This window comes from Neofelis nebulosa, chromosome 1 (assembly GCF_028018385.1).
Source record: "Neofelis nebulosa isolate mNeoNeb1 chromosome 1, mNeoNeb1.pri, whole genome shotgun sequence".
Classification (NCBI taxonomy): Eukaryota; Metazoa; Chordata; class Mammalia; order Carnivora; family Felidae; genus Neofelis; species Neofelis nebulosa.
Window position 1 is genome coordinate 66,571,122 of NC_080782.1, and position 25,659 is coordinate 66,596,780.

At 44.3% G+C, this 25,659-nt stretch overlaps 1 protein-coding gene across 6 annotated transcripts in view; it reads left to right on the forward strand.

The window, feature by feature from the left end:
* The window catches only part of ZNF346 (zinc finger protein 346), a 31,445-nt gene extending 15,632 nt beyond the window's left edge, over nt 1–15,813 (forward strand). For 2 of the 6 annotated variants that reach the window (XM_058724241.1, XM_058724263.1), the window contains 3 exons: nt 3,182–3,415; nt 10,124–10,217; nt 12,672–15,813. In XM_058724241.1, coding sequence (XP_058580224.1) covers nt 3,182–3,415; nt 10,124–10,217; nt 12,672–12,759 — 416 coding nt within the window. In that variant the 3' untranslated portion in view covers nt 12,760–15,813. Of the gene's footprint in view, nt 1–3,181; nt 3,416–9,029; nt 9,121–10,123; nt 10,218–12,671 lie in introns of all 6 variants that reach the window. The other 4 variants (XM_058724258.1, XM_058724272.1, XR_009260242.1 and 1 more) reach the window with 3 other exon arrangements.
* Nucleotides 15,814–25,659: the final 9,846 nt, after the last annotated feature.

A 25,659-nucleotide genomic window follows, 5' to 3' on the forward strand; every position in this document is an offset into this window, starting at 1 on the left:
TTAGTTGAGAATGAAAGTTCTTTGATTTTTATGTCTTTTTTTTTTTTTTTTTTTTTTGTAATTTTTGCTTCTTTATCTTGGACCAGGAAGTAGACTGACTATACTATTTATAATACTTATTCTTTTTTGTAATACTGTATCATGAAAACAAGACAACAATGTTTTAGAAGACTTTGAAGATAAGGTGAAAAATTACTCATAATTATACCCTCTTAACACACCCAAATTTGGTTATTCATGCTATGAAACAACAGAATATGGACTTTGAAGCCACAGACATGCAGGTTTAAATCCTGATGCTGCTGTTTACTATCTATATGACTTAACTTCTTTGTGCCTAAGTTTCCTCACCTGTAAGATGTTAATAATACTATCTATAGGTTGTGAGGATGAAATGTATTTAAGGAATCTAGGACATAATAGATGCTTAGTAAATGACAGCTGCTATCATTAGTATTATCACTGTCATTAAGATAGCCCACAAGTGGAATCCCCTTATAAAATGAAGTATTTGGTGAGGCATCTACCACCTGGAGCATGTCATTGGCCTTGCTTATGGTTTGTTCATCATTAAGTTATACTAGTACTGATTGCTTTTGTTTGAAGTCGGTGTTGGGGGGTGCCTGTCTGGCTCAGTCAGTGGAACATACAACTCTTGATCTTGTGGTCATGAGTTCGAGCCCCATGCTGTGTGTAGAGATTACTAAAAAAAATAGAACTTAAAAAAAATAATAAAGTCAGTGTTGGTACCATTCATGGTACCAAAAAGATTAAAACATTAGGCCAAGAGAAAATAGCTTAAGAACAAAAACTTTATAAGGTTATTTGTCTTTATATGGATTGATCTTTTCTATAAATGGGAAAATTCCCTGGTATATGCCAGGTCCCAAAGATTCCATACTTAAGAGGTTATTTTCCGTATTCATTTTCAGCCTTTGCCACGTACAGATATGCTTTTATATGGTTGTAATCATAGTGCATGTACTGTTTGTATCCTGCTTTTACTTTTCATTGAATTTTGTAGTTTAAGCACATTTCTATGTTTTTACATGAGTTTATAACTATATTTATGAAGTTAAACATGTTTCTAATGTGAAAGTAATAGAAGCATGTTGTAGAAAATATGGAAAATACAGATATATGAAAAGAAAAAGTACGCATAATTTTGCCATTCAGAGGTAACCACTGTTAATATTTTGGAGTATTGTTTTTCCTATAATCTTTTGTTATGTGTATGTGTGTATATCTGTGTGTATAGTTTTATGTATGTACAGATTAAATCCATATATACGTGCATATAAACATAGAATACTTTAAATAACCTTATATTTATAAAAATGATGCATACTCATTATGAATAATTCTAGCTGAAATGATGCAAAAAAGTACAAAGAAGAAAGTAAAATATCCCCCAAATCCTACCACAGAGAAACACTGTTAATATATTAGTGACATTTCAAAATGCTACTACCCACATATGATTGTGCATATATCTTTTAACAATGATAACATCATATTGTGTGTAATTTTCTTTTATACTCTTTCTGTTTAATATAACATTTGTATTTCCCCATGTTATTAAAAACTTTTTCATAAACATTTTAATGACTTTATAATATCCTATCATAACACCATTCCTCTAATGTTGAACATTTTCTCCCTCCCCTTTTTTGATATTTATAAATAACAGTACAGCAAACATCCCTGTAGAAAACTCTTCCCATATTTCAAGCTATTTCCTGAGAGAAGACTCCCATAGTTATTTTTTGGATGTCCATGAAGCGGTTCCTCCAACTTAACCGTTCACCTCTGATGCTTCAGTATCTTTTAAAGAATGGCCTTTTATGTCTTTTTTTTTTTTTTTTTGCCTTTTATGTTTTAACGACCATTATTATCTCTTTTCTGATGTCAGAAGTCTATATTCATTATAGAAAAGTTGGATATTACTGAAAAGCACCCTTTTACTCTATGCTTTTGGCCTTTTTTCCATGCATCACCAGTATGTTTTTTCGTTTGTTTTACAAAATTGAGGACATAAGAAACAGATTTCTGTATAACCTGCTTTCTTTTTAATGTAACACCACATATTGAATGTTTTCTCATATTATCAAATATTCTACAACATGTGCATTACTTTTCAAGCAACTTGCTGAGCAAGCATCTGAGCCATCTGTCTGAGTGCTGCTGAGCCCCACTCCTCTTCCACTATTGGTGGGGGGTCTAGGCCACATTTTTAAAACAGTGGTTACTGGGTTGACACCATTCTAGCCACATGGACTCATTTGTGAGTCTTGGCATCCACTTTATAAAGCAGCTGTGTGGCCTGCCAGGAGTATCAGGACATTTGTTGACCGACCCACAGGGAACTCATAACACACTCTGATTACCTGAATTCATTGACCAGAACCAAGGATGTTTTCTGAAGGTAAAAGCATGGACTATAGCCCTCCCTCAGGTTTCCCTACCACACTCTGGCAGCCTGGCCTAGCGAAGAGGGCATAGTCTTTAGGGTCACGCAGATGGATTCACTCACTACCAGGGTAATCTTGGGCAAGTCACTTTACCCATCTGAGCCTTGATTTTTCTCTATAATGTGGTAAGATGATATTTATCTCATGGGGTAGTTCTGAGGACCAAAGGAGGAAATATATGTACAAAGCATGTAACTTAACGTCAGTATCATCCTCTCTTTCTCCTACTCAGCCTAGAAGACAGTGTAACCCAAAAGGCCTCCTAGTACGGTTACCTTTTCTAAATGACCCTCCCAATCCTCAGGCTCTCAATTACTACATCTGTGCATTGGCTCCCAGTTTTTTGTCCCACTTGCTGTGAAGCTCTGGGGAATTCTGAAGGATAAAAGAACTAGAAACATGTACATTTCTAGACTGTTATAATTTGACAACTGGATAGCAGAAGTGCAGAACCTCCTCAGAATATGAGGAAATCAGGATTCATGCCCAAAGTAGTGAAAACTGCTGACCAAAGTAGCTGGTCTTTGAGCTCTCCCAAATCTTGCCAGTTTTCCCAATTAGATAAGACTTTCACTGTGTGATTCACACAGGCAGTGCTACATCTGCAAGTGTGACTAGTGACCCAGCCTTTCTTTTCATTCAGCATACTCGAAAGCTTGGCACCTTCTGGGTCTTTTTTCATTGTTTCTGTTTGAACTCTCTCACCGCAGCTCTGTCGAAACGCCTTACAAACCCTTTCCTTGTGGCCTCCACCTTAGCCTTGCACCAGAATAGAGAAATGATAGACCCAGACAAGTTCTGCAGCCTCTGCCATGCGACTTTCAACGACCCTGTCATGGCTCAACAACATTATGTGGGCAAGAAACACAGGAAACAGGAAACCAAGCTCAAACTCATGGCACACTATGGGCGGCTGGCCGACCCTGCTGTCACTGACTCATCAGGTAAGGGGGCCCAGCTCACACCGAGAGCTGGATCAGGGCTTGAGCACTAGAGTTCTCCAGACTACCAATGCTGTCTTTTCCTCCTTACATCTCCCCTCGCAGGCATTGCACCCTCAAATGCCTGCAGAAACCAGATAGGAAATAAAAATAAGTAAATGAGCATGACCAGCTGAAGAGTGCATGCCTCTCCTAGCCAGCTCCAGTTAGTTATTACCATATCTTTCAGTTTTTCAAGGAATCTAGAAAGTCAGATTTGTTTAAGAATTCCCCTCATTTTTGAGGCACCTGAATGGCTCAATCAGTTAAGTGTCTGACTTTGGCTCAGGCTATGATCTCATAGTTCGTGAGTTCAAGCCCCACATTGGGGTCTGTGCTAACAGAGCCTAGAGCCTGCTTCGGAATCTGTGTCTCTCTGTCTCTCTCTTTGCCCCTCCTCTACTTACATTCTGTCTGTCTGTCTCTCTCTCAAAAATAAATAAACATTAAAAAAATTTTTGAAAAAAAAAGAATTTCCCTAATTTTTAGGGGTCCTGGCTGGCTCAGTCGGTAGAGTATGCAACTCTTGGTCTCAGGGCTGTGAGTTGAAATCCCGTGTCGGATGTAGAGATTACTTAAAAATAATCTTAAAAAAAAAAAATAGAATTCCTCTCCATTTTAAATGTGCTACTAAATTTAAAAAATGTTAAACCATGTATGAGCCAAATCTGTCTGCAAGCCAGATTTGGGCCAAGGGCCACCAGTTTGCAACCTCTGATTTAAGCTCCCTGTCATCCACATTCCTTGTGTGAAGGCCCTCAGCAGCCTCTGCCAGGTATTAGAGTGTCCTCAGGGCCCCTCACTTCTCAGCAGTTGAGGCCTGCCCATACCCCACTCTGACTCAGAGAATATTAGCTTTTACCCTGACTTCTAGATGTCAGTCAACATCACAGGAGTAAGTATTCATAAAGAGTTAAGAGCCCTTCCCATCACATTAACTTCTCAGGGCTTATAATAAGAGTGGAGGAGGGGAGATTATTATTTTCTCCTTCATTCAGTCAGTAAATATTTATTGAGTACCTACTGTGTACCCTCTTTGGGGTACAGTGGTGACTTAGACTGACACAGTGCCTGTCTCATGGAGCCTACATTCGTATGAGTCCTCAGGGTTTCCACTCAGGCCATGGAGATGCAGCACCAGTCAACACTTGAGGTCCCCATGGTATCCAAGTACAAACAACTTGGCCTCAGGGAACCTGCTACTTGGAGTCATCTGTGCTCTTGCCACAGTCTTAGAAAGGTGAACACCCAGATACTGTAGATGTTCCAGACCACATATGGGCAAGGGAGATCATGCCTCTCTATCGATCCCCAAACCCAAAGCAGCCTTATAACACAGGTTGTCCTTGAGCAATACTGACACAGATGAGATGGGTGCAAAATAGTGGCTATGAAATAAGGGAAGGTCCCTTTAGCAGGGTGCCAAGGAGTGCTCTTCCAATGCCACTGAAGGACCCTGCTTTATAAACCTCTTCAAAATTAAGTGCTTGGTGTTCCCATATGCAGGCAGTGCCTTCCTCTTTAACAGGATCAGCCCCATATGCTGAGAAATACGGGAACTTCAGAACCAAGCTCCTCAGAACCCTCTGTGACACCCTCCTATTTTGGCCTGAGACTGATAGGGACAACACAGTATCCAGCTGGCATGACCCAGGGTTCTCTTGCAGCCGACTCTTCTTTGCTCCAGCTCTTGGCCATCTTTATTTGGCCCTGCTCTGGTCATATCCTCATTCTCTCTTGTCCACTAGCAGGACTCAGGCACTGCCATGTTTAATTTTTTTTTTTTTTAATGTTTATTTATTTTTAAGAGAGAGCATGAGTGCGTGAGGGGCAGAGAGAGAGGAGGACAAAGAATCTGAAGCAGGCTCCAGGCTCCATGCTGTCAGCACAGAGTCCAATGAGGGGCTCAAACCCACCAACCGCGAGATTATGACCTGAGCTGAAGTCCAAAGCTTAACCGACTGAGCCACCCAGGCCCCTCCCCTTTTTTTTAATGTTTGGCACTGCCATATTTTAGGCTGCTTGTCTTAACTTGTACCCGTTCTATTCTTTTTATTTTTTAAGTTTATTTATTTTGAGAGAAAGAAAGTGTGAGTGGGAAAGGGGCAGAGAGAAAGGGAGAGAGACAATCCCAAGCAGGCCCTGCACTGTCAGCATGGAGCCCAATGCGAGGCTTGAACCCACGAACTGGGAGATCATGACCTGAGCGGAAGTCTGATGCAAGTCAAATGCTTAACCGACTGAGCCACCCAGGCACTCCCCCATTCTATACTTTTATCTCAAGCCAAAGTCTCCTTCCTATATCTACTCCTCCCTTTGCCTAAGGCTGATTACCAAACTTAATCCTAGAACTGTATCCTGGATGCTTTTTTCTTGCTTAAGGCATCTGACTGCTTTACAGATCAGCCACAATTTTTCATGAAAACCTAGGCAGGGGGCAGGGGCATCACACGCCTTTTGATATTAATATATACATTATAATTTAATTCCCACAGCATTCCTAAAAATAGGTATGATTTTCGCATTTTACAGATAAAGAAGTTGAGACTCAGAGTGACTTGCTCAAGGTCATAGAGCTGATAGGACCTGATGTTGATAAGTGAGAACATCAATATGTGTCTCTAGCTCTGTCTGGCTCCAAAATTTACACTCCTTCCTCCTGCCTCCAGCTCTGAGTGTACTTGGCAGGAGGCTTTCCAACTATAGGACATCAGAGGCATTGAACTCATTTTGACCCCCTTCTTACCCACAGAGGTGGAATGTTGACCTAGGATATGCAGGCAGTGACTTCAGCTAACAGGGCTTCCACCTTAGCAAAGGTTTAAGGTTTGTTAGCAGCTTAACTTTTCCCTGCTGGCCTCTGTTGAAGCTTGTTCATTCATTCAGTCAGTCAGTCATCCTATACTTACCTGTGGCTGTTACAGTCCAGACCTTAGGCTAGGTACTGTCACATGTAATTGCCAGATTTAATCCTCACAGCAGCTCTGCTGTGCAAGTTTGATTGTCCCCATTTTACAAATGAGGTCATTAGGATCAGAAAGATGAGGTGATTTTTCCTGGGTCTCACACTAGGCAGCACCTGAGCCACATTGAAATTTGGGTTAAATTCTATAGTGGGTCCAGAGAATAGTTTCCATGGGGCTCCTGTCAGAGTGTCTCATGACAAGTATGGGTCAAATGTGAGATGATCCAGAGTGTCCAGATCTCTTCCCCAAGGGGAAGATGCAGCGTCTACCAAGCAGATCAAATACTTGAAATTTGCTTTATATTCCTGGCTCACATTTCTCTCATTTATCCAAGAATGCTAAAACTAAAGCCTGCATATCATTCAGGCAGCCAAATCCTTCCAACTGTCAGAGCATTCAACACTCACCCCCAGGTTACTGGAATCCTCCTCTGCTTTACCCCATCACTTTCTTTCCCTGCTTAGGGCCTTGCCTCCTACATAGAACAGGGCTGCTTTCTCTGCCCCATGCTGATCCCCCGAGTCTCTTCAACTATGCTTAGGACAGGTTTTCAGGTTTTGTTAAGTTCATATATAGTCAAAGAGTGCCTGAGTGGCTCAGTCAGTATCCAACTCTTGATTTCAGTTCAGGTCATGATCCCAAGGTCATGGGATCAAGCCCTGTGTTGGAGCATGGAGCCTGCTTAAGATTCTCTCTCTCTTTCTCTCTCTCTCTCTCTCTCTCTTTCTCTCTCTCCCTTTCTCTCTCTCCCTCTCTCTCCCTTTCTCTCTCTCCCTCTCCCTTTCTCCCTTTCTCCCTTTCTCCCTCTCTCCCTCTCTCCCTCTCCCTCTGCCCCCCTCCCCCGCTCAGGCACGCACTCACTCGCGCGCACTCTCTCTCAAAACAAAAAATCATATATAGTCAAGAAATATTTGCTAAGTTCTTTCCTAATATTTGTCAGGCATTGTATATATGATAGTAAACAAGACAGGTGTTGTCCATGTTCTCATGAAGCTTAGAGTTTAGTAGAAAAGACAGGCATTGAGCAAATAACTGCAAGTGTGACAAGCTTTAGAAAAGGAAACAAATGGGGCACATGGCTGACTCAGTTGGCAGAGCACACAGTTCTTGATCTCAGGGTTGTAAGTTCAAGCCCCATGTTAGGTGTAGAAATTACTTAAAAATAAAATCTTAAAAAAAAAAAAGGAAAGGAAACAAATGGGACAACTTAAATTGGAGCAGGGATCAGTGAAGGTTTCCCAGAGTGAAAGGAGGAGGATAATGTGGGGCAAAACGATCCTGGGGAGATGACAGAGCATCCAGTCCTGGTATTGTTGGTCATGTTAGGGATTTGGGCCTTTAACCTAAAAGCATTGGGAAGCCAATGACAATTTAAGCATTATTAGATCATTCTGCTTACAAAGTGGAGAATGGGTTGGAAAAGGGAGGAAGAGGAGTGGGGAGACCCCAGCAATGAGGGTATTGTAATTCATACTAGAGAGGATGGGAGCTTGGACTAAGTAAGGTAGCAGTGGAGGAGATAGACAGAAGTAGATGGATTCAAGAGCTATGTAGGAAGTGGAATTGTCAGGATTTAGGGGCGTCTGGGTGGCTCAGTTAAACATCCAACTCTTGATTTCAGCTCGGGTCATGATGTCACAGTTTGTAAGATTGAGCCCTACATCCAGCTCCGTGCTGTCAGTGTGGAGCCTGCTGGGGATTCTCTCTCCCCCTCTCTCTCTCTGCACCCTTGCTCGCACTCTCCCTCTCTCACTCAAATCAATGAACTTCAAAAAGAAAAAAGAATTGTCTGGATTTGGCCATCAAATGTGGGAGGTGAGGGGGGCCTGGCTGGGTCAGCCTTCAGAGCGTGCAATTCTTGATCTCGGGATTGTGAGTTCAAGCCCTACATTGGGTGTAGAGATGACATAAAAATAAGATCTTTACCAAAAAAAAAAAAAAAAAAATGTGGGAGGTGAAGGAGAGGGAATAGTCGAAGATGATAACCAGATTTAGTCTTAAGCAATTAGGTGGATAGCCAGGTTTTGTCAGCTTGGAGTTAAGATGCCCATGAGATATCGAAGTAGGCAGTTGGATATATAGGTCTAGAACTCAAATGAGAGGTCTGGGTTAGAGATATTGCCATTTTGGTAGGTCAGTAATTGTTAAATATTAGTGGTTTCATATATTTTAGGTGGTAATGAAAGTCAGCAGAATGAATGAAACCCCTAGAGAGTTTAGAAAGAGAAGAGCTGAGGGTCTAAGATCAAGCCTTCTGCAAATGCTGGCCATAAATGTCTAAAATGGACCTGAATTCTGATTGCAGTAATATTCCCCTTAAATGCTCTAAAGGGGTGTGTCTTCCAGGAAATACCTGAAGATACAAAGGAACATCAGCTAGCTAATTGGAGTAGAGGAGATCATTGGTGTTCTCAGCTATAGCTGCCATAGAAGGCTGGTTAAAAGATACTCTCCACCTCTTTGCCAGACTGATGCATGGAGCCCATAAGAGTGAAATAATACTAGTAATAAGAGCTCACATTTGTTGAGCACTTACTATGTGTCAAATGCTTTTATTTAAATCATTACAGTAACTTTATGAGGTTGATACTAATATTAACCTCATTTTATAGGTAAGGAACCTGAGTCTCAGAGAAGCCCCACTTTTACAAATGAGGAAACCAAATCTCAGAGAGGTTAAGTAACTGGCCTGTGGTCCTACAGGTAAGAAATGATAGAGCTGGGATTTGAGCCTAGGTGATCTCACTCCAGAGCTGTGAAACTTTAGGGTGGCAGATGGTTAGAAGAGTGTCAGAACCAGAGGGCTCTTGAAGTCATGTGTACAGCTGCCTTTCTTGTACAGCTAACATCTGTCATGCTAGAATAAGTACAGCCTTTGTGGTCAGCCAAGCCTGAGTTTGCCACTTACTAACACTGTGTTCTTAGACATGTGACTTTGCCTTATTTTCCTTTGTAAAATAATGATAATGATTTTCCCAGGAAAATCATTATGAGGGCCAAGCAAAATTATATAGCGTGCATGGCCTATATCAGGTACTTGGTTAATGATACTGGTTTTTATTATAAGTATTATGGTTATAAGTTATGGTATAATTGACTTACAGTTGAGAAAAGCTGAGGATCAGAAAGGGGAAGGGGTTTAGTCAAGATCACATGAAGGCAGAGCCAGGAGTCCAGCTCCATATCTTGGCCATGTGGACAAAGGCCACTTTGTCATTGGATCAGCCCTGGTAGTAAGAGTGTCTGTGAGCCCCAAGGTAGAAAGACTAGATTAATTTTCATAGCAGGCATTCTCATTAATTACTGTTATTGCAAGCCTAGGGAGAGTGGCAGTTTCCCAGAGATCTCTCAGTGAAGGGCATCCTTAATGAGGCCACTTAGCACAGTCCAGGTAAAAAGATACACCAAATGTCACCTCTTTGTTCTGTCAATCTTTTATTTACTCAACAGACAGCTACTGTAGACCAGGTTCGATTCTGGGACTTGGGGGTACAGAGGGGAGTGAGGAGGTTCCCAACCCCAGAAAGCACATAGGCACACAGCCAGTGTCCCCTGAGCATTGAGGCCTCTGGGATTCTCATCAGGGCCAACCGCCTAATCTTACCCCACCATCCATCCTCAGAAGGGCATTTACTGTCAAAAGCAGCAGTCCCCAGGTCCCTTGTTCCTGGATAACTAAGTATCTTGACTTTTATGTGTGTTTCAGCTGGGAAGGGTTACCCCTGCAAGACGTGTAAGATAGTGCTGAACTCCATAGAACAGTATCAAGCTCATGTCAGCGGCTTCAAACACAAGAACCAGTGAGTAATCTTCCTTTGAAATTCAAGGGTCTGCTACAAGAACTCAAGGCTTCTAAATCAAAACAAAGCCAGGTACTACTTTGCTAAAATGGAATCCTGGCAGCCTTTTCTCAGTCAACAGAAAATCAATCAGTTAACAAAAGTGTCTCCTCTGTAAGTTTTTCCTCCCATCAGCTTCTCCGCAGCCTTTGGACCTGCCACTGAAGGTTTGAGTAGAGAAACTTAAGACACTTTCCTTGGCGGTCTCCTAAAAGTACTTAGATTTCCTGCCCTATAGCAGTCTGACTAGGGAAGTTTCCCTTCCCTCAAGCCTGTCACTGGCCTAAGAACCTAGTCTCTGCTGCCATCAGTTCTATGGCAAAAGCTCCCTCTCCAGGTTATTACCAAATATGACCAGATTTGTTCATTCATTGGTCAAGTATTTATTGAACACCCTCTGGGTGGTGGCCAAAACAGATCCCGTCCCTGCTCTTGTGACCTTACGTTCTGATGGGAGGAGACAAACAATAAACGAGTAAACAACCAATAATTACAAATTCTGATAAGTGCTTTGAAGGGAAGAGGTAAACACAGTCATCTGTTCATGATAACCTTGAAAATGACTAACACTCTTTGAACCCCTGTTCTGTTGCAGGGCATATGCCAAGCAAATCCTCTCAGGTAATCCACACAACAACCCTAGGAAGAAGGTATTATTATTATAGACAGAGGCAACCACCATTCAAGTGATACTATGAGACAGAGCCTATAATTCAAACTGAGTCTTGTCTGGCTCACAGCATGCTTTTCTAGGAGGGCATCATGCTAACAAGGAGGTTATGGCACCATGTGATATGAGGAGGCTAGGGCCTGGTAAGGGGAGGGCTTATGCAGTTGTCTCTTCCTCTCAGAAGGGAACTGGGTAGTGTGGACAGTGTGCTACAACATAACTTTCTGAGATGAGAATATACTCATTTTACAGATAAGGAAATTGAGTTTCAGGCAACCAAGTCTACTAAACTGATTTCTTTGACTTAAATGGTAGGTTCTGCATTGTTCACAGAGCTGAATTAACTAAAGGTGGTGGAAACACAAAATATTAGTCAAAATGTCCTTGGTCCTCTCCACTCTGACTGAAGTTTCCCCTCCCACATTGCAGCAGATCTGAGGACTTTTGAGGCTTCTTTTAGATATGGACTTGAGACAAGCCTGCACAGTCCAGCCTGGGGCTCACTCCCATTTCAGCACATCTCCCTTGCAGCTTGACTGGTGGCAGTTTCAGCATACAACCTGGAGACAACCAGAGCCCTACCCTGGGGGTACCCAGTCTTGAAAATGCTAGTATTTACTCTTTTCTTTCTATATTTTCAGCTATGTGACTTTGGGTGAGTCAGTAAACTTCTCTGAGCCTCTACTTCCTCTTCTGTAAGATTATAGCTACTATTTGTTGAACACCTAAGTTAATTTCATCTAATTCACAGTAGCAGCTCTGAATTAAGACACACACACACACACACACACCCCTTTACGACCTGAGGAAACCCAATGTCAGGTAGGTTAAGTGACTTGCCCAAGCCACTTAGTTACTTGGAGTTAGACCTAGAATTCAAACCTTTTGATTCCAAAGTACATTTATTTTGCTCTGCCATTGCATATGGCTCGTTATCCTCACCTTATGGGATGACCTGAGAGTTAAAGTATGTGAAATGCTGGTACCAGAAAAGGGAACTATTAGAGGTAAGCTTTCATTCATTCAACAAATATTTATTGAGTACCTACTATGTGCCAGGTCCTATATGGAGCACTAGGGCTACAGTAGGAACCAGGATCAATGCTGTTCCCTGATTTTTTGGATCCCCATCTAGTGGTAGAAGCAGATCCTAAACAAATCCATAAACAAATAAGACAATATCAGTTATTACTAGGTACGCAGAAAGTGGGATAGAGTGACTGGAGAGCCACTTTTGACTCAGTGTGAGGGAAAGAATGATCAGTCTGTACTATCCAGGTCATATAGGGCCCTATAGGCAGAATAAATGGTTTGGTAGTGGAGAGATGTGGGCTGCTGTCCTGAACCTACACACTTTTAAAAAGCTTAAGGGTGGAAGGATGGTCAACAACAACAACAACAACATAATTATGTAATTTTAAAAATTAAAAAAAAAACAAAACAGAAAACAACAATAAAAAGCCTACTGGGGTCAGGTGACTTAGACTTTCTGAACTTTAGTTTCCTTATATACAAAACAGGGGTACTATCCCCGCCTTGTAGAATTGCCATGAAGATGAAATAGGATGCTAGAAGCAAAGCACCCAGCATTGTGCCTAGCATGCAGTGACCCTCAGTAAAGGAGACCTGGTCACCTTATTACTCCAAGGCCCTGGAAGAGCTGTACTATCTTTAGAAAATTACCTGGAGCACCATCATAACCACCACAAACTGACCCTGTGTGTTTATTCCTTCTCAAACTACAGGTCACCAAAAACAATGGCATCACCCCTGGGCCAGATTCCAATGCAAAGGCAGCCCATTCAGAAAGACTCAGCCACCTTGGAAGACTAGAGGTGTTTCTGTCCAGCACCCCAGGTTGAACCAGCCGTGAGCCAGCTTCCCGTGACCATGGTCAGCCCTTGGCTCCCTCTTCCTCCTTTCTTATACCTGGAGAACACATAGGCCTTAGGCAGGAGTGGGCCACAGATAGCCTCTGATTGGTCCAGGCTAATCCACCCGTGCTCTTCCCCTTTGGAATGGGCCCTCTAGGTCAGGACAAGGGAAGGGGGTGGATCTTGAAAGGACTTGGGGCCTCACAGAATAGTAGTTTGGAGGATGGCCTTTCCCCTTCCCCAGCCTCTTTGGGCCATATGTCATGAGCCCCAGGCCTGTCTTTCCTTTGCAGGCCATTTTTGAACCAGTCTCTGCGGCTAAAGAACTGAGCTGTCCCTGGGCTCCAGGCAGCTCCAGTGAAACCTGGAGCTTTCACACCAGAGTTCTGCCTAGGTAGGAAAGGGCAGATGGAAGTGGCTGCCCTATGGGAGCTTGGAGCTAACATGACACACTCCCTTTCCCCAAAAAGTGCAGGCTTTCCTGAGCCTGAGACCAGATGCTGGCCAGTTACACAGTTTTCTGCCCACTGTGAAGTCTCCTCCTGGAGCAATGACACAGTCCTGGCAGAGCAGTGCTGTCCTTCTGCCTCTTCTCCACAGTTCCTGAATGGTGCTAAGGATATGCATCAGCTGGGGAAAAGCTAGAGCTGGAGGAGGCCTCGGTATCCAGTGGGATTATGAAAGCTCTAAGGGGGGGGGGCTTTTCCCTTCCTCCATCAGAGAGGTGCTCTGACCCAGGGTCATGTGGGAAAGCCCCCACATGCAAGTTTTCTTGATGATTCTGTGCCCTTAAAAGGTGAACTATCTCATGCCAGCCAGCTCAAAGGTCCATTGCTGCTCCTTGGCTCTACTAGCCCTCTCCTCCTCATGTAGGAGACCACCTGTCCAGGTTGCTGTGGTGCTAGCCCTCTTCCATTATCCACCAGGAGATTCCTGGGTACCAGGGAAAGAAAGGAGAGCCAGTGCAGGTTTCTGCAGTGAGGAAACAGGTGTTCCCCAGGCCCCAAACCTAGATATTTCCAACTCTGCTGTGTTTTACGGCCTGGGATTTCACTGGGAGTGGATATTTCCTTGTAGCTTTCAAGCGGAAATTCCAAGGAGTGTCACCATCATAGGCCCCCTTTCATTGAGTCAAAGAAGCCCCTAGCTGCTCTCGTGGCCTCTTCCCCCCCCCCCCCCCCCGCCCCATTGCCTATCCCTTTGCCTGTGAAATGCCTTTATGTATTGTGTATGGGTGTGTGTGTGCGCGTGCTTATGCTCTGTCTCTTGGTCACTGAAGCATCTAAATAAAGAATTTCTCCCATGAGCCAGACTGCAACTTAACAAACCTGGGATTTGGGGCCATATTACCGTTGGATCTAGTATGTGTGTCTTGACCCCTCACCCTCAACCCTCTCATACTCCCAGGGCTCTAAATACTGATCTAAGAAGGTGGGACAAAGATAAACTTTTAATTATTTGGCAACCTGTGGGAGACTTCCCAGGTGCCCTAAACTTAATACAACGTCATCCACTTATCCATCTCCCCCTGTCACAGAGGGTCTCATGGAGGTCGTTAGAAGGTTTAAGATGAGAATCTACTTTGTTTGAGAGGATCATTCTGGCTGTTAGGTGGAGAAGGAATGCAGGGGAGCAGGATAAGAGATAGATAAGGAAGCCAAAATGGAGGTTGTGTCCAGTCTGGCTCTCTCCAGGCTAATGCCTTCAGGACAGAGACCTAACCTTTTTCATCTCAACTTCTGTAATGTGGAGTGGTGTGTCATGAAGTGTTTGTTGAATGAATGAATGAATGAGTATGAGGAAAGATGGCCTTTTCCCTCACAGCTCTTACTCAGCACTAGGTTTGTTCCATGGACTTAGAGGCCTAGAGATTCTTGCAGGAAGCTTTTCTATGACCCAGAAATGAGCTAGGGAAGGAGTGAGTGTGATGGCCTCAGGAGCCTTTTGTCCAACCTTAGTTTCAGACAGCCAGACCTGAGGAAGGTTCCCAGGCAGCCTCAGCTCCCATTCTTCACTCAGCAAGCCTTTCTTGGGTACCTGCTCTTGACCAGCTGGGAAAGGCCCTACGTGGCCCTCATGGTGGGTTCTCAGCTCTCAGCTTCCAAAGCCCAGACTGTCTCAGCAATTTCCCTGCAATCCTTCTAATTTATCCAGGATGTCTGAATCAGCCTCATCTATCACGCAAGGAAATGAAGGGCAGAAGGGTGGGTGGGCTGCTGTATCATGAACCTTGGCCTGCAAGACCTTAGTCTGGATTCAGGAGTCCCTGTTAGCCGCGTGCCCAGCCCTTTCGGCAAGAGGGCACAGGGATGAACACTTTCTTGCTCTTGGGAAGCTCACATACTTGTTAAAGATCATTATGGCAATGGTCAGAGGGTCCTACAGAGCCCAGCAAGAATGCCCAGGATAACGGTCTTAACTCACCTCAGGGTATGAAAAAGCTGGAGAAGTTGGGAAACTTGCATTTGATCTGCATAACAGCCTTTTGAGCTAGGTAATGATACTCCATTTTATAGAAAAGGGTCAAAGTGATGTACTATGTTATCCAAGGTCCTGGCACTAAGAAGCAACAAAATGGAGAGTAGAATCCAGTTCTCTAGATTCCTCATCCAGAACCCTTTCCAAAAAGGACCAGAATCCTTCTGATATAACCCCTGGGCCTGCCTCACCTACCATCTGGCAGGGCCATGGGCTCATAGAGCAAGCAGCCACAAAACAGATTGGACAAGGGTCAGTGGTTATTTTTTATTCCAAGCTCCCCCATATTTCTCATAATTTTACCCAAGATTCCCAGTTTATTAGACTCCAGTTTATAACTGTAAGAAACTGATGGGATGCCTGAGTGGCTCAGTTGGCTAAGTGTCCGACTTTGGCTTAGGTCATGATCTCACAGTTCGTGAGTTCGAGCCCCGAGTCCAGCTCTGTGCTGACAGCTCAGAACCTGGAGCCTGCTTCGGATTCTGTGTCTCCCTCTTTTTCTGCCCCTCCCCTGCTTGTACTCTGTCTGTCTCTCTCTCAAAAATAAACATTAAAATATACTGAAATCAAAGTGGTTAGCTAAAAAAGGAAATTTATTGATTCACCTAATGAAAAATTTCAGTACAGGGATGGCTAGATCCAGGTTCTGACACACTGTCATCAGGAAGAATTTAATCTCACTCTGCTTTCCTCTGTGTGGCCTCTTTCTCAGGCCAACTCTCTCCAGAAGGTAGCAAGATGGCCACTGGCAGCTCCAGGCTTGTCTCCTGATGGAGAGGCAACTACATTGGAAAGATCATCTTTTCCTACTAGTTCCACCAAAAAAATTCTGGGATTCATTCATTAACCAGCTTGGCCCTGTTCCAGTTATTAAACCAATCACTGCGACTAGGCCCCTGATTTGGGGACTGAGAAAGAGTGAGCTACACCTAAAACACATTGACTGAAACAGAAAAGAGGAAAGTGTGGGGCTCCTTTCAGACTAAGGGAGAAGAATGGATGTGGGTAGGCAAAAATAGCTTGTCAGCCATACCCAGAAGTTGTCTGCATTTGAAATACCACTTTTTCCCTAACTTTTTGAGATATATTTAGTAATGTGCTCCAGTTTTTAGAGCACAATTTGATGAATCCTTACATGTATGTGTACATCTGGGTGGTCACCCTCCAGATCAAGATACAGAACATTGCCAGCTCCCCAGAAGTTTCCTTTGTTTCCCTTCCTAGTTATTATCTCCCAGAAGTAAACACTATTTTCATCTCTATCCCCCTAAATTAGTTTTGCTTGCTCTTGAATTCTATAAAAATGGAATCACATCCTCTTTTGCTCAATATTATGTCTGTGAGATTCATCCGTTTGTGTGTGTATGTGTGTCAGAAGTTTTTTTTTTTTTTTTTCATGCTCTGTAGTAGTAGTCCGTTATATGAATACACCACAATTTAGCCATTCTGTTGATGGACAATTGGGTTATTTCTAGTTTTGAACTATTATAAATAAAGCTCTTCTGAAAAATTTTGTATGTGTCATTTGGTGTGCATGTGCACACATATATCCAGGAGTAGAATCACTGCATTATAGGATAGATGTATGTTTAATTTGTCTAGATACTACCAAATGGTTTTCCACAGTGGTTCTACCAACTTACCAGCGTTTGGTATTGTCAGTGTTTCTAATTTTGGACATTCTGGTGGCACATGGGAATTTGAACCCAAGGGTTCATATTGACTTCATATCAGAGCTCCTCTTACTCTAAGCATTCCTGAGATCAGGTTTGAATTTCTCTAGCCTGGAATGGTCTCTGATGTCAGTGCCCAGGACCCACAATACACAAGCCAGCAGGTAAACATCAGAGGGAGCTCCTGCTCATGGCTCTTGTGGCTAAGGAAGGTCTCATGGCGGGAGAGGCAGTCTAGTGTACAGCAAAAAAAACAGGCTCTGGAACCAGGCAGCTGCAGTTCAGATCTTAGCTCTGTGGGGCTGTGTGATCCTGATGAGCTAACCTGTACTTAAGGGTGAAACACTAGTACCTACCGTATGGGTTATTGTGGGAATGAAAAGAATAGATACATACGAAACAATTACAGTACCTGACATATGGTAGATACTATGTAAATGATGACTGCCGCTCCTTCTATTACTGGCCTGAAGTAATCTCTGGGTCTTCCTGGGGAGGTGAGTCTGGAGGCAGATGGCATCTGGCACAGAGTCCTGTATTAAGTCTCAATGAGTTATGAAATGCCAGAAACCTAATTCAATCTGATGAGAGGAGGGGGGCAACATGCTGGCCAGAGGTGGTTCTTCCCTGGGCTCCAGCAAGAAGCCACCTTTCACTGCTAGGGAACCTCATCTTATCCCAGGAACCTCAGGGGCACCTCAGGTTCTGCAGCCAATGACACCTGAGGAGAATTATGCATGTAAAGCTCTTAGCCCTGAGCTGGATGAAAAGCAGGTGTTGGGATGTAATAACCCGTAAGTGCAGACATAGAGCTATGTATGTAGACATACAGCAGCCATGAAGTGTGTCACAGGGGACACTACTCTGGGATTCAGGGTTCTTGGGTGTTGGTCTTGCACCCTGCCATCAGCTTCATGTGACTTGAAGCCTCCTATTTTCTGTCTGGCTCAGAAGTTGTAAGAAATCACAGTTTGAGCCCAAGTACTACAGAGGCAGTGATGGGCAGCTAGGGGTTCTTCCCAAAGCAGGTAACAAAGAAACCCTTCACCAAAGCCTCTACCAGATGAGCTATTCCCATCCCTATCCAGACCTTCTAATCAGCCGTCATTAGTGTCAAATAGGATAGGAAAAAACAGTTTCTCCTTCTGACCATCTGTCCACCTAACAACCTCACCTACTCTGCCCCATGCAAGTCCACATTACAGAAAGGGCAGGCATATCCCTGTTCTGACACTCGCAGGCTCACTGTCCTCCACAAATTCTGCTTCATCTGTCCAGGGGCTCACAAGAAACCTTAGAGGGTTCTGTAAATGGGTCAATGCTACAGCACGGTGACCCTGATGGCCACTAGGTGGAGAACGCTTTTTTTTTTTTTTTTTTTTTTTTTTACTGGGCAAAGTAGACCTACGCCAGGACCTTACTATTTGAATACTGAAGAGAATAGGATGACTTCTGAGCTCCTGTATTTGATATTTCATTTAGCCCTCAAGACAACCTGAAAAAGGCTTGATTTCACAGCAGAAATTCAGAGGTAAAACCTTGCAGAGCTTACACAACCAAGAAGTAATCATGGAGGGATTTGACCCCCGTGTTCCCAAGTCTTTGTTAGCACACCTCTACTTCCAAAGGCCATCTTGCCCTTCCCTCAGAACATTTCCTTCCAGAGGACACTGAAGACTGTAATTTAGTCAGCTGCTTGGGAGGACACCTGATGTTGGCCCTACTCATCAGCCTTTCTTTCACTCTTTAACTTGGGTAACATCTCTCTTCCATTCTTCTATCCTGTAGTTCTGAGAGACTGACCCCAGTCCCTAGTTCCAGGGATGAACTTGTGACCCAAGCCTGGGCAATCAGAATAATTCTGGAGCTGTTAGTAGTCATCTTTGCCACTACATAAAGACAATCTGTGTGAAAATTAAATCATCACAGGAGAAAACAGCTGAGAGTTGGGAAGAGACTGGTTTCTGATGAACACCTGGATCTAACGAGGCCTGAAGCTAATACTCTCAGGACTTTTTAGTTACCAGTCAATACTCTTTTTAAGTCAACTTAAGTTGGATTTCTATCATAACCAGGAGTACTGTTGCCCCCCACCCCAGGAGTACTAATACATGTTTCAGCTTCTTCATCAACCCAGTGACCTCCACTTACCTAAGAAGATATATATGCCACCAGCATAAACAACCTCAGAAGAGACTAGCCAGAGAACTGCCAAGCTGAGCCCACCTAATCCACAGAATTTTGACAAATAGTAAATGTTTCAAATCACTATGTGTGGGAATGGTTTATTTTGCAGAAAGGCTTCCAGAATCACACCTAGTAACCATACCTTGTTTTGGTCTCCTGGTATCTATTTACCTTTCTTCTTCCTTGAGGAATCCCACCCTCAGCTGATGTGGTCTGGCTCGAGATGACCTCCACCCCCCTGGCTTCTGCTAGAACAATTGGGAAAGAGTTGCTAACTGGGAAGGTTTTGAGCACAGAGCTGTTGGTTAGCCTTCTTTGTTCCTTCTTGGGAAGCACCTGCCACAGAATGGAGCCAGAGGAAAGAAAGAAAAAGAGTCTTGGTCTAGCTGTTCCTAAAGCCTGATCCACCTCTGGACTTTAAAATTGCATAAGCCAGGGGCACCTGGTTGACCCAGTTGGTTAAGCGTCCAATTCTTGATATCAGTTCAGGTCATGATCTCACGATTCATGAATTCAAGCCCCACATAGGGCTCTGCGCTGACAGCACGGAGCCTGCTTGGGATTTTCTCTTTCTTGCTCGCTCTCTGCCCCTCCCCCACTCATGCTCGCTCTCTCTCAAAATAAATAAACCAACATTTTTAAATTGCTTAAGTCAATAAACTCACTATTTTTTGTAAGTCCATTTGAGTTGGGATATCTTACTCGCACCTGAATGAAAATATTCCTTGAAAGTCAGGAAATTTAATAGAGGCTGAGCAGTGCCTGGCAGAGGGCTATTAAGATAGGACAGAGGTCCCTAGAGAGGTGGGAAGGGAAATTTATTTTTCCTTAGCCCCCACTGTATGCTAGAACCCTGGAATGAGACACAGTTTCATGTCATAGAGGACCTCATTCCAACTGTGATAAAATGCTGCAAAGGAAAATGCCAATGTAGACGAAGCATAAAATAGAAGGACTGAGCCTAAGCTGGGGGCAGGGCAGGGCAGGTGACATGCAAGCTGAAACTTGAAGGCTGAATAGGAATTAGTCCATGGGTAAGTAGAGAGAGGTGGGGAGAGGATGTTCCAGGTAGAGGGAACAGCATCTGCTAAGGCCCTACGGCAAGATGATGCCTAGCACCTTGAAAGAGGGAGAATATGTCACCAGATAAGAAAGACTGGGGAAGCCAGGTCCCTCAGGGTGTATCAAGATTTTCAGCAGAAAGCAAAAGAAGCAAACTCTAGCAAGTTTAAGTTCACAGAACTACCAAAAACACTAAAGAATGAGGCATGGGCTATAAGACCAGCATCCTGCCTGTGTCACATCACAGAATGGAAGGACAGGACCATGGAGGAAGGACACCATTATCTCTACCAACACTAAAATGCTGGACTCTGCTGCCTGTGCCACTAGCGCAGCCAATCCAGATACTGATCAAGAAATCACTGCCCTGTGCCCAAGAGCTCAGTCTTGTTACCACAGCCCCCACCAGAGAACATTCCTCTTGGGCCTTCCAAGCCCTATACCTGGGCATCACTGGCTCTCTGCAATGGATGTTATGAATTTGCAGAACTTAGGCCTCAGCTGGAAGAGAAACTGGGGGAATAGCTAACATTTTCAGCTTCTATTGTGAAAGGTGAATGCTGCTACATGAAATGGGGATATTCCCCAAACCCAGAAAAGGGTTCATATGACAAACATGAACAAACAAACAAAAGGGTTCATATCCCTCTACAGGTTGTTCTAGGACAGGGTATGATGGCCTTGTGGTTGTTCTAAAATATGTCTACAAATTTCTTACATTCCTCTCCTCAAAAGGTCAAGTTTAATCTCTCTCCCCCTACTACACCACCTACTCCTAGGGAACTAAGTGACTCACTTCAGACAAATAGAAGAAAGCAGAAATGAGGGGTACCTGGGTGGCTCAGTCAGTTAAGCAACCAACTCTTGATCTCAGCTCAGGTCTTGATCTCAGGGTCGTGAGTTCAAGCCCTGCATTGGGCTCCACACTGGGCATGAAGCCTACTTAAATTTAAAAAAATAATAAAAGCAGAAATGATGAAGTGTGACTTCTGTGTGTAAGTTATAAAAGACATTGCAGTGTTAGTCTTTTTGTCTTGACTCACTGGCTCTGAGGGAAACCAGCTGACATGTCATGAAGATGCTCATGCAGCCTTGTGGAGAGGCTTGTGTGGAGAGAAATGGAAGTCTCCTGCCAACAGCCAGCCAAATATTTGTTACCTAAAGCCTTAAGTTTTGGGGTAATTTGTTATGCAGCAACAGATAACTAATACAGGTCCTAAAAGCAACAGGAAGCTGTTGAAAGATTTTAAACAGGCACCTGAGTGGCTCAGTCTGTTGAGCAACCGACTTTGGCTCAGGTCATGATCTCACAGTTTGTGAGTTCAAGCCCCACATCCAGCTCACTGCTGTCAGTGCAGGGCCCCCTTCGGATCCTCTTTCCCCTTCCCTCTCTGCCCCTCCTCCCCCCCGCCTCTCAAAAATAACAAACATTAAAAAAAAAAAAAGATTTTAAACGAATAGGAGCAATGACATGATGAATTCACTGACATGTGAACAGGTGAATGGGATGGCGTGGGAGCCAACAGAGGATAGTGGAGACACAATGGAGGGAGGAGTCATTTCTTTTGCTTTTTTTATAAATTTTTTTTAATGTTTACTTCAGAGAGAGACAGACAGAGGGTGAACAGAGGAGGGGCAGAGAGAGATGGAGACACAGAATCCGAAGCAGGCTCCAGGCTCCATGCTCCAGGCTCTGAGCTGTCAGCATAGAGCCCAATGTGGGACTCCAACTCACTGTAAGATCATGAGCTGAGCCAAAGTCAGAGGCTTAACTTGACTGAGCCACCCAGGTGCTCCATGGGAGAGGAGTCATTTCTACTGGGGAGGGGGCCTTTCATTTATAAAGAGTAAAAAAAAAAAGAAAAAGGCAAATTAGCTTAAGAAAAATTATTTGTCTCACATTAATGAGACAAAGTAGTAATTTTTGCCTTTAGACATAGCTAAATCCAGGCATGTTCCATCTCTTGGCCTTCTTGTTTCCTGTGTTGGCCTCATTCATAAGCAGCCTCTCTCAAGAAGTTCTAGGCTTCCATATTCACGCCTCAGTAATCTCTGAGAGTGTTAGTTTCCCATTAGTTCCAATAAAAGACCCAGGCTGGCTCTCATTAGCCCTGCTTGGGTCACATCCTCATCCCTGACCCAATAATAATAGCCTGGGGGATGGAATATTCTCATTAGCCAAGTCCAGGGGCACATGCCCACCACAGGAACCAGGGAGAAGTTGGCTCCACCCAAATCCTGGTTGGCCTGGGAGTAGAGGAAGTCTAGGACTTCAAAGAAAATGGAAGAGCTGTCTTCAGAGAGAGGAAGTGTGTTTGAATGTCCAGTTCAAGGTGGTCAGGAAGGTTCTCAGAGAAGAGGGAAGTCCTGAGAGGAGTCAGAAAGCTGAATGGCAGGCATCTGATGTTATGGCCGGAGGGAAGAGAGGAGGGGAGGTAGGACCAAGGAAGTGATACTCCCAGCAACAAGAGCAGCAAGTGCAAAGGCACCAAAGTGTATGAACCAACCAGACACCTTCGGGAGGGCTTGCCTGGAGTTCAGTGCGGCCGGAACACAGAACCCATATCTCTGGTGAGAGGGGAGATAGGACAGGAGAGAGCAGTAGAGGCCAGTCTTGAAGGACACTGAGGGCTAGGCTGAGGAGCTGGGGATGCCACTGGGAGGTAGGAAGAGAGTAAAGCTGAGGAGTAAGTTAGTTAAATCTGTGTTTTATTTTTTAATGTTTATTTTTGAGAGAATGTGCATGGGGCTGGGGGGCTGGTGCACAGAGCAGGGAGGTTGGGTGGCAGAGAGAGGGAGACAGAGGATCTGAAGTAGGCTCCAAGCTATCAGGGCAGAGCCTGATGTGGGGCTGGAACTCACGAATCATGCTATCTTGACCCAAGCCAAAGTCAGACGCTTAACCAACTGAGCCACTCAAGTGCCCCTAAATCTGTGTTTTCAAAAAGTCATTTTGTTGGGGTTCCTGGATGGCTCAGTCAGTGGAGTATGCAACTCATGATCTCTGAATCATGAGTTCAAGCCCCCATCAGGGAGGGGATAGAAGTTTTAAAAAACGATAAATAAAAAAAATAGGAGCACCTAGGTGGCTCAGTCAGTTAAGCATCTGACTTTGGCTCAGGTCATGATCTCACGGTTCATAAGTTCATAAGTGCATCCTGTGAGCTTGAGTCCCACTTCAGGTGAGCACAAGCCCTGCTTCTCTCACTCTCTCTCTCTCTTCCCCACTTCCCCCTCTCTGCCCCTCATGGGATTCTCTCTCTCTCCCTCCTTTTCTCCTCTCTCTCTCTCTGCCCTTCACTTACTTGTGCTCTGAAAGAAAGAAAGAAAGAAAGAAAGAAAGAAAGAAAGAAAGAGAAAAAAAGTCATTTTGGTGCTGAAGAGTGATGATACAGAGACTATGAGCTACCTGCCCAATTCTCAGTCACCCCTTCTTTTTAGCAGACCTTCCTGACCTCCACTGTAGTTAGGGGTGCCCATGTGTCACAGTCTGGCCAAAGAAATAAGATCAGAAGTTGCTGGATATAGATTCAACTCTTTGTGGCTTCTTTTTAACTCTGCGTAAACACAGATGTGATGGCAGGAGCTGAAGCCACCATCTTGCCACCATTAGGGGAAGGTGTAGAGAATTTAAGAGACCTCAACCCTGATTTCAGACCAGCCTTCACCCATCTCCAGACTTGGGAGACCTGGGACTAATAGGGATGAATTAACCTGTTTTGTTTAAGCCCTTGACATTTAGGTTTTCTGTGTTTTGTTTTGTTTTGTTTTGTTTTGTTTTGTTTTGTTTTGTTTTATGTCCAAACAAAATCCTACATGGTCCAGGTGGACATCAGGCAAGGTGGAGGAGGTTGAGGGCCCCTCTGAGGCTTCTTTCCTGATTCCTTTCAGACTATCAACCCTCTAACCCTGCATGCCCAGCTTCTGCCTGGCTGTCACAGCTGTCCTGGCCCTCTCTCTCCTCCAAAAATATGTGCCTGTCAAGCCCCAGTAGGTATGACGTTTGTAGGCCCAAGTCTAGAGAGAGCTGAGTCTGGCAAACCCTGAAAGCCTCCCAAGACATGGATCCACAGTGTCGGGGACCAACTGACAAGGGGGCCAAGGGTGCTGCTGAGATTCTGGGAAGCACCAGAATATCCCAGAAAGAGCGTCAGCTTCCTCCTAGCCCATTCCCCTCTATCTGGCTTCATCCGAGGGACCTCCCCAAGAGCTCTCTAAGGCTGCCAACATCAGCGCCAGGTTCCCTGCCTCTACCATAATGTTCCGGGCAGCTTGCAATTCCTGGCTTTGTTGTCTCCCATAGAAATTGGACATAGATGTGCTGAAAGAGTGGGGAATGAGGAGATATAAGGGCTGGAGGAGGGGTGACCCTAACAGTCCCTCCCTCTTGGTCACAAAAGTAGGTTACCCATACATTTGGGTAGGTCCTACCTAGACCCATAGCTACTAATATGAATATTGGCCACTTTTTACTGAGCATGGGCTATGTGCCAGGCGTTGGCATAAGGCTTAATACATCACTACATTGAGTCCTCACAGAAAAGTTACTATTCCCATTTTACAGAAAATGAAACTGAGGTTTAATATTAAGTGACTTGTCAAAGGTCACAAGCTTTCAGGATTCAAACCTGCATCAGTCTGGCTCTAACACCCAACCTCTCACCACTCAGTTGCTGTCAGTGTCACCTCCATTCTGACAAGCCAATCCAGACCTCCCTGGAGTCTGTGGGAGAAGCCAGGGTGAAAAAGGGTTGGAAAAAATGGTAAAGTAATAACAATTGTCAATTCTGAGTAGCAAGTATATGATATAACCCTGTGCATTTTTTCTATATTTTAAAACTTTCTCAAAATAAACCTCATTTTAAAGGAAAGAAATAAAGGAAAGAAGACAAGAAAGCACAGGACTGGCTCAGGGGCCAGGGCTTGGGCCAGGCCTGGGCTGGAATGGGGCCTGGGCAGGGGCTCAGGGCAGCTCTTCCGCACAAGAGCCCCAGTGTTCCCTGGGTCCGGCTACCATCCAAGAGCAACATGGTCGGCACCAGGCAACGTCTGCCCCCTCCCCCCAACTCTGCTCCCAGGCAGGTGGGGGGCAGGGCCTGGCCTCAGGAGTCCCTCCTGGCCTAGCCTTGCACTTCAGGAGCCCAGAGTCTGCAAACCCCTGCCTAGGGCCTGGTACTTCGTACGTGTCCCATCAGTATTAGCCAAATGGACAGGGAGATCAGTGCCCAGCCCCAGCTCCCTCTCAAACTCACCTTCAGGTGAATCTGTATCTTCCAGGGCTGAAGTTAAGAATGGGGGCAGAAAGCAGGCTGATTCAGTAGCATCAAAAGTCCCAGCTCTGTGGAGAGTCACCCTGAGATCTCTCTCTTTGTCCCAGAAGATCAATGTTCAAGTCTCAGTTCTGTTGTTCACTTGCTTTGTGACTTTATTTTTTTTTATTATTTTTTTAAGCTCTAATG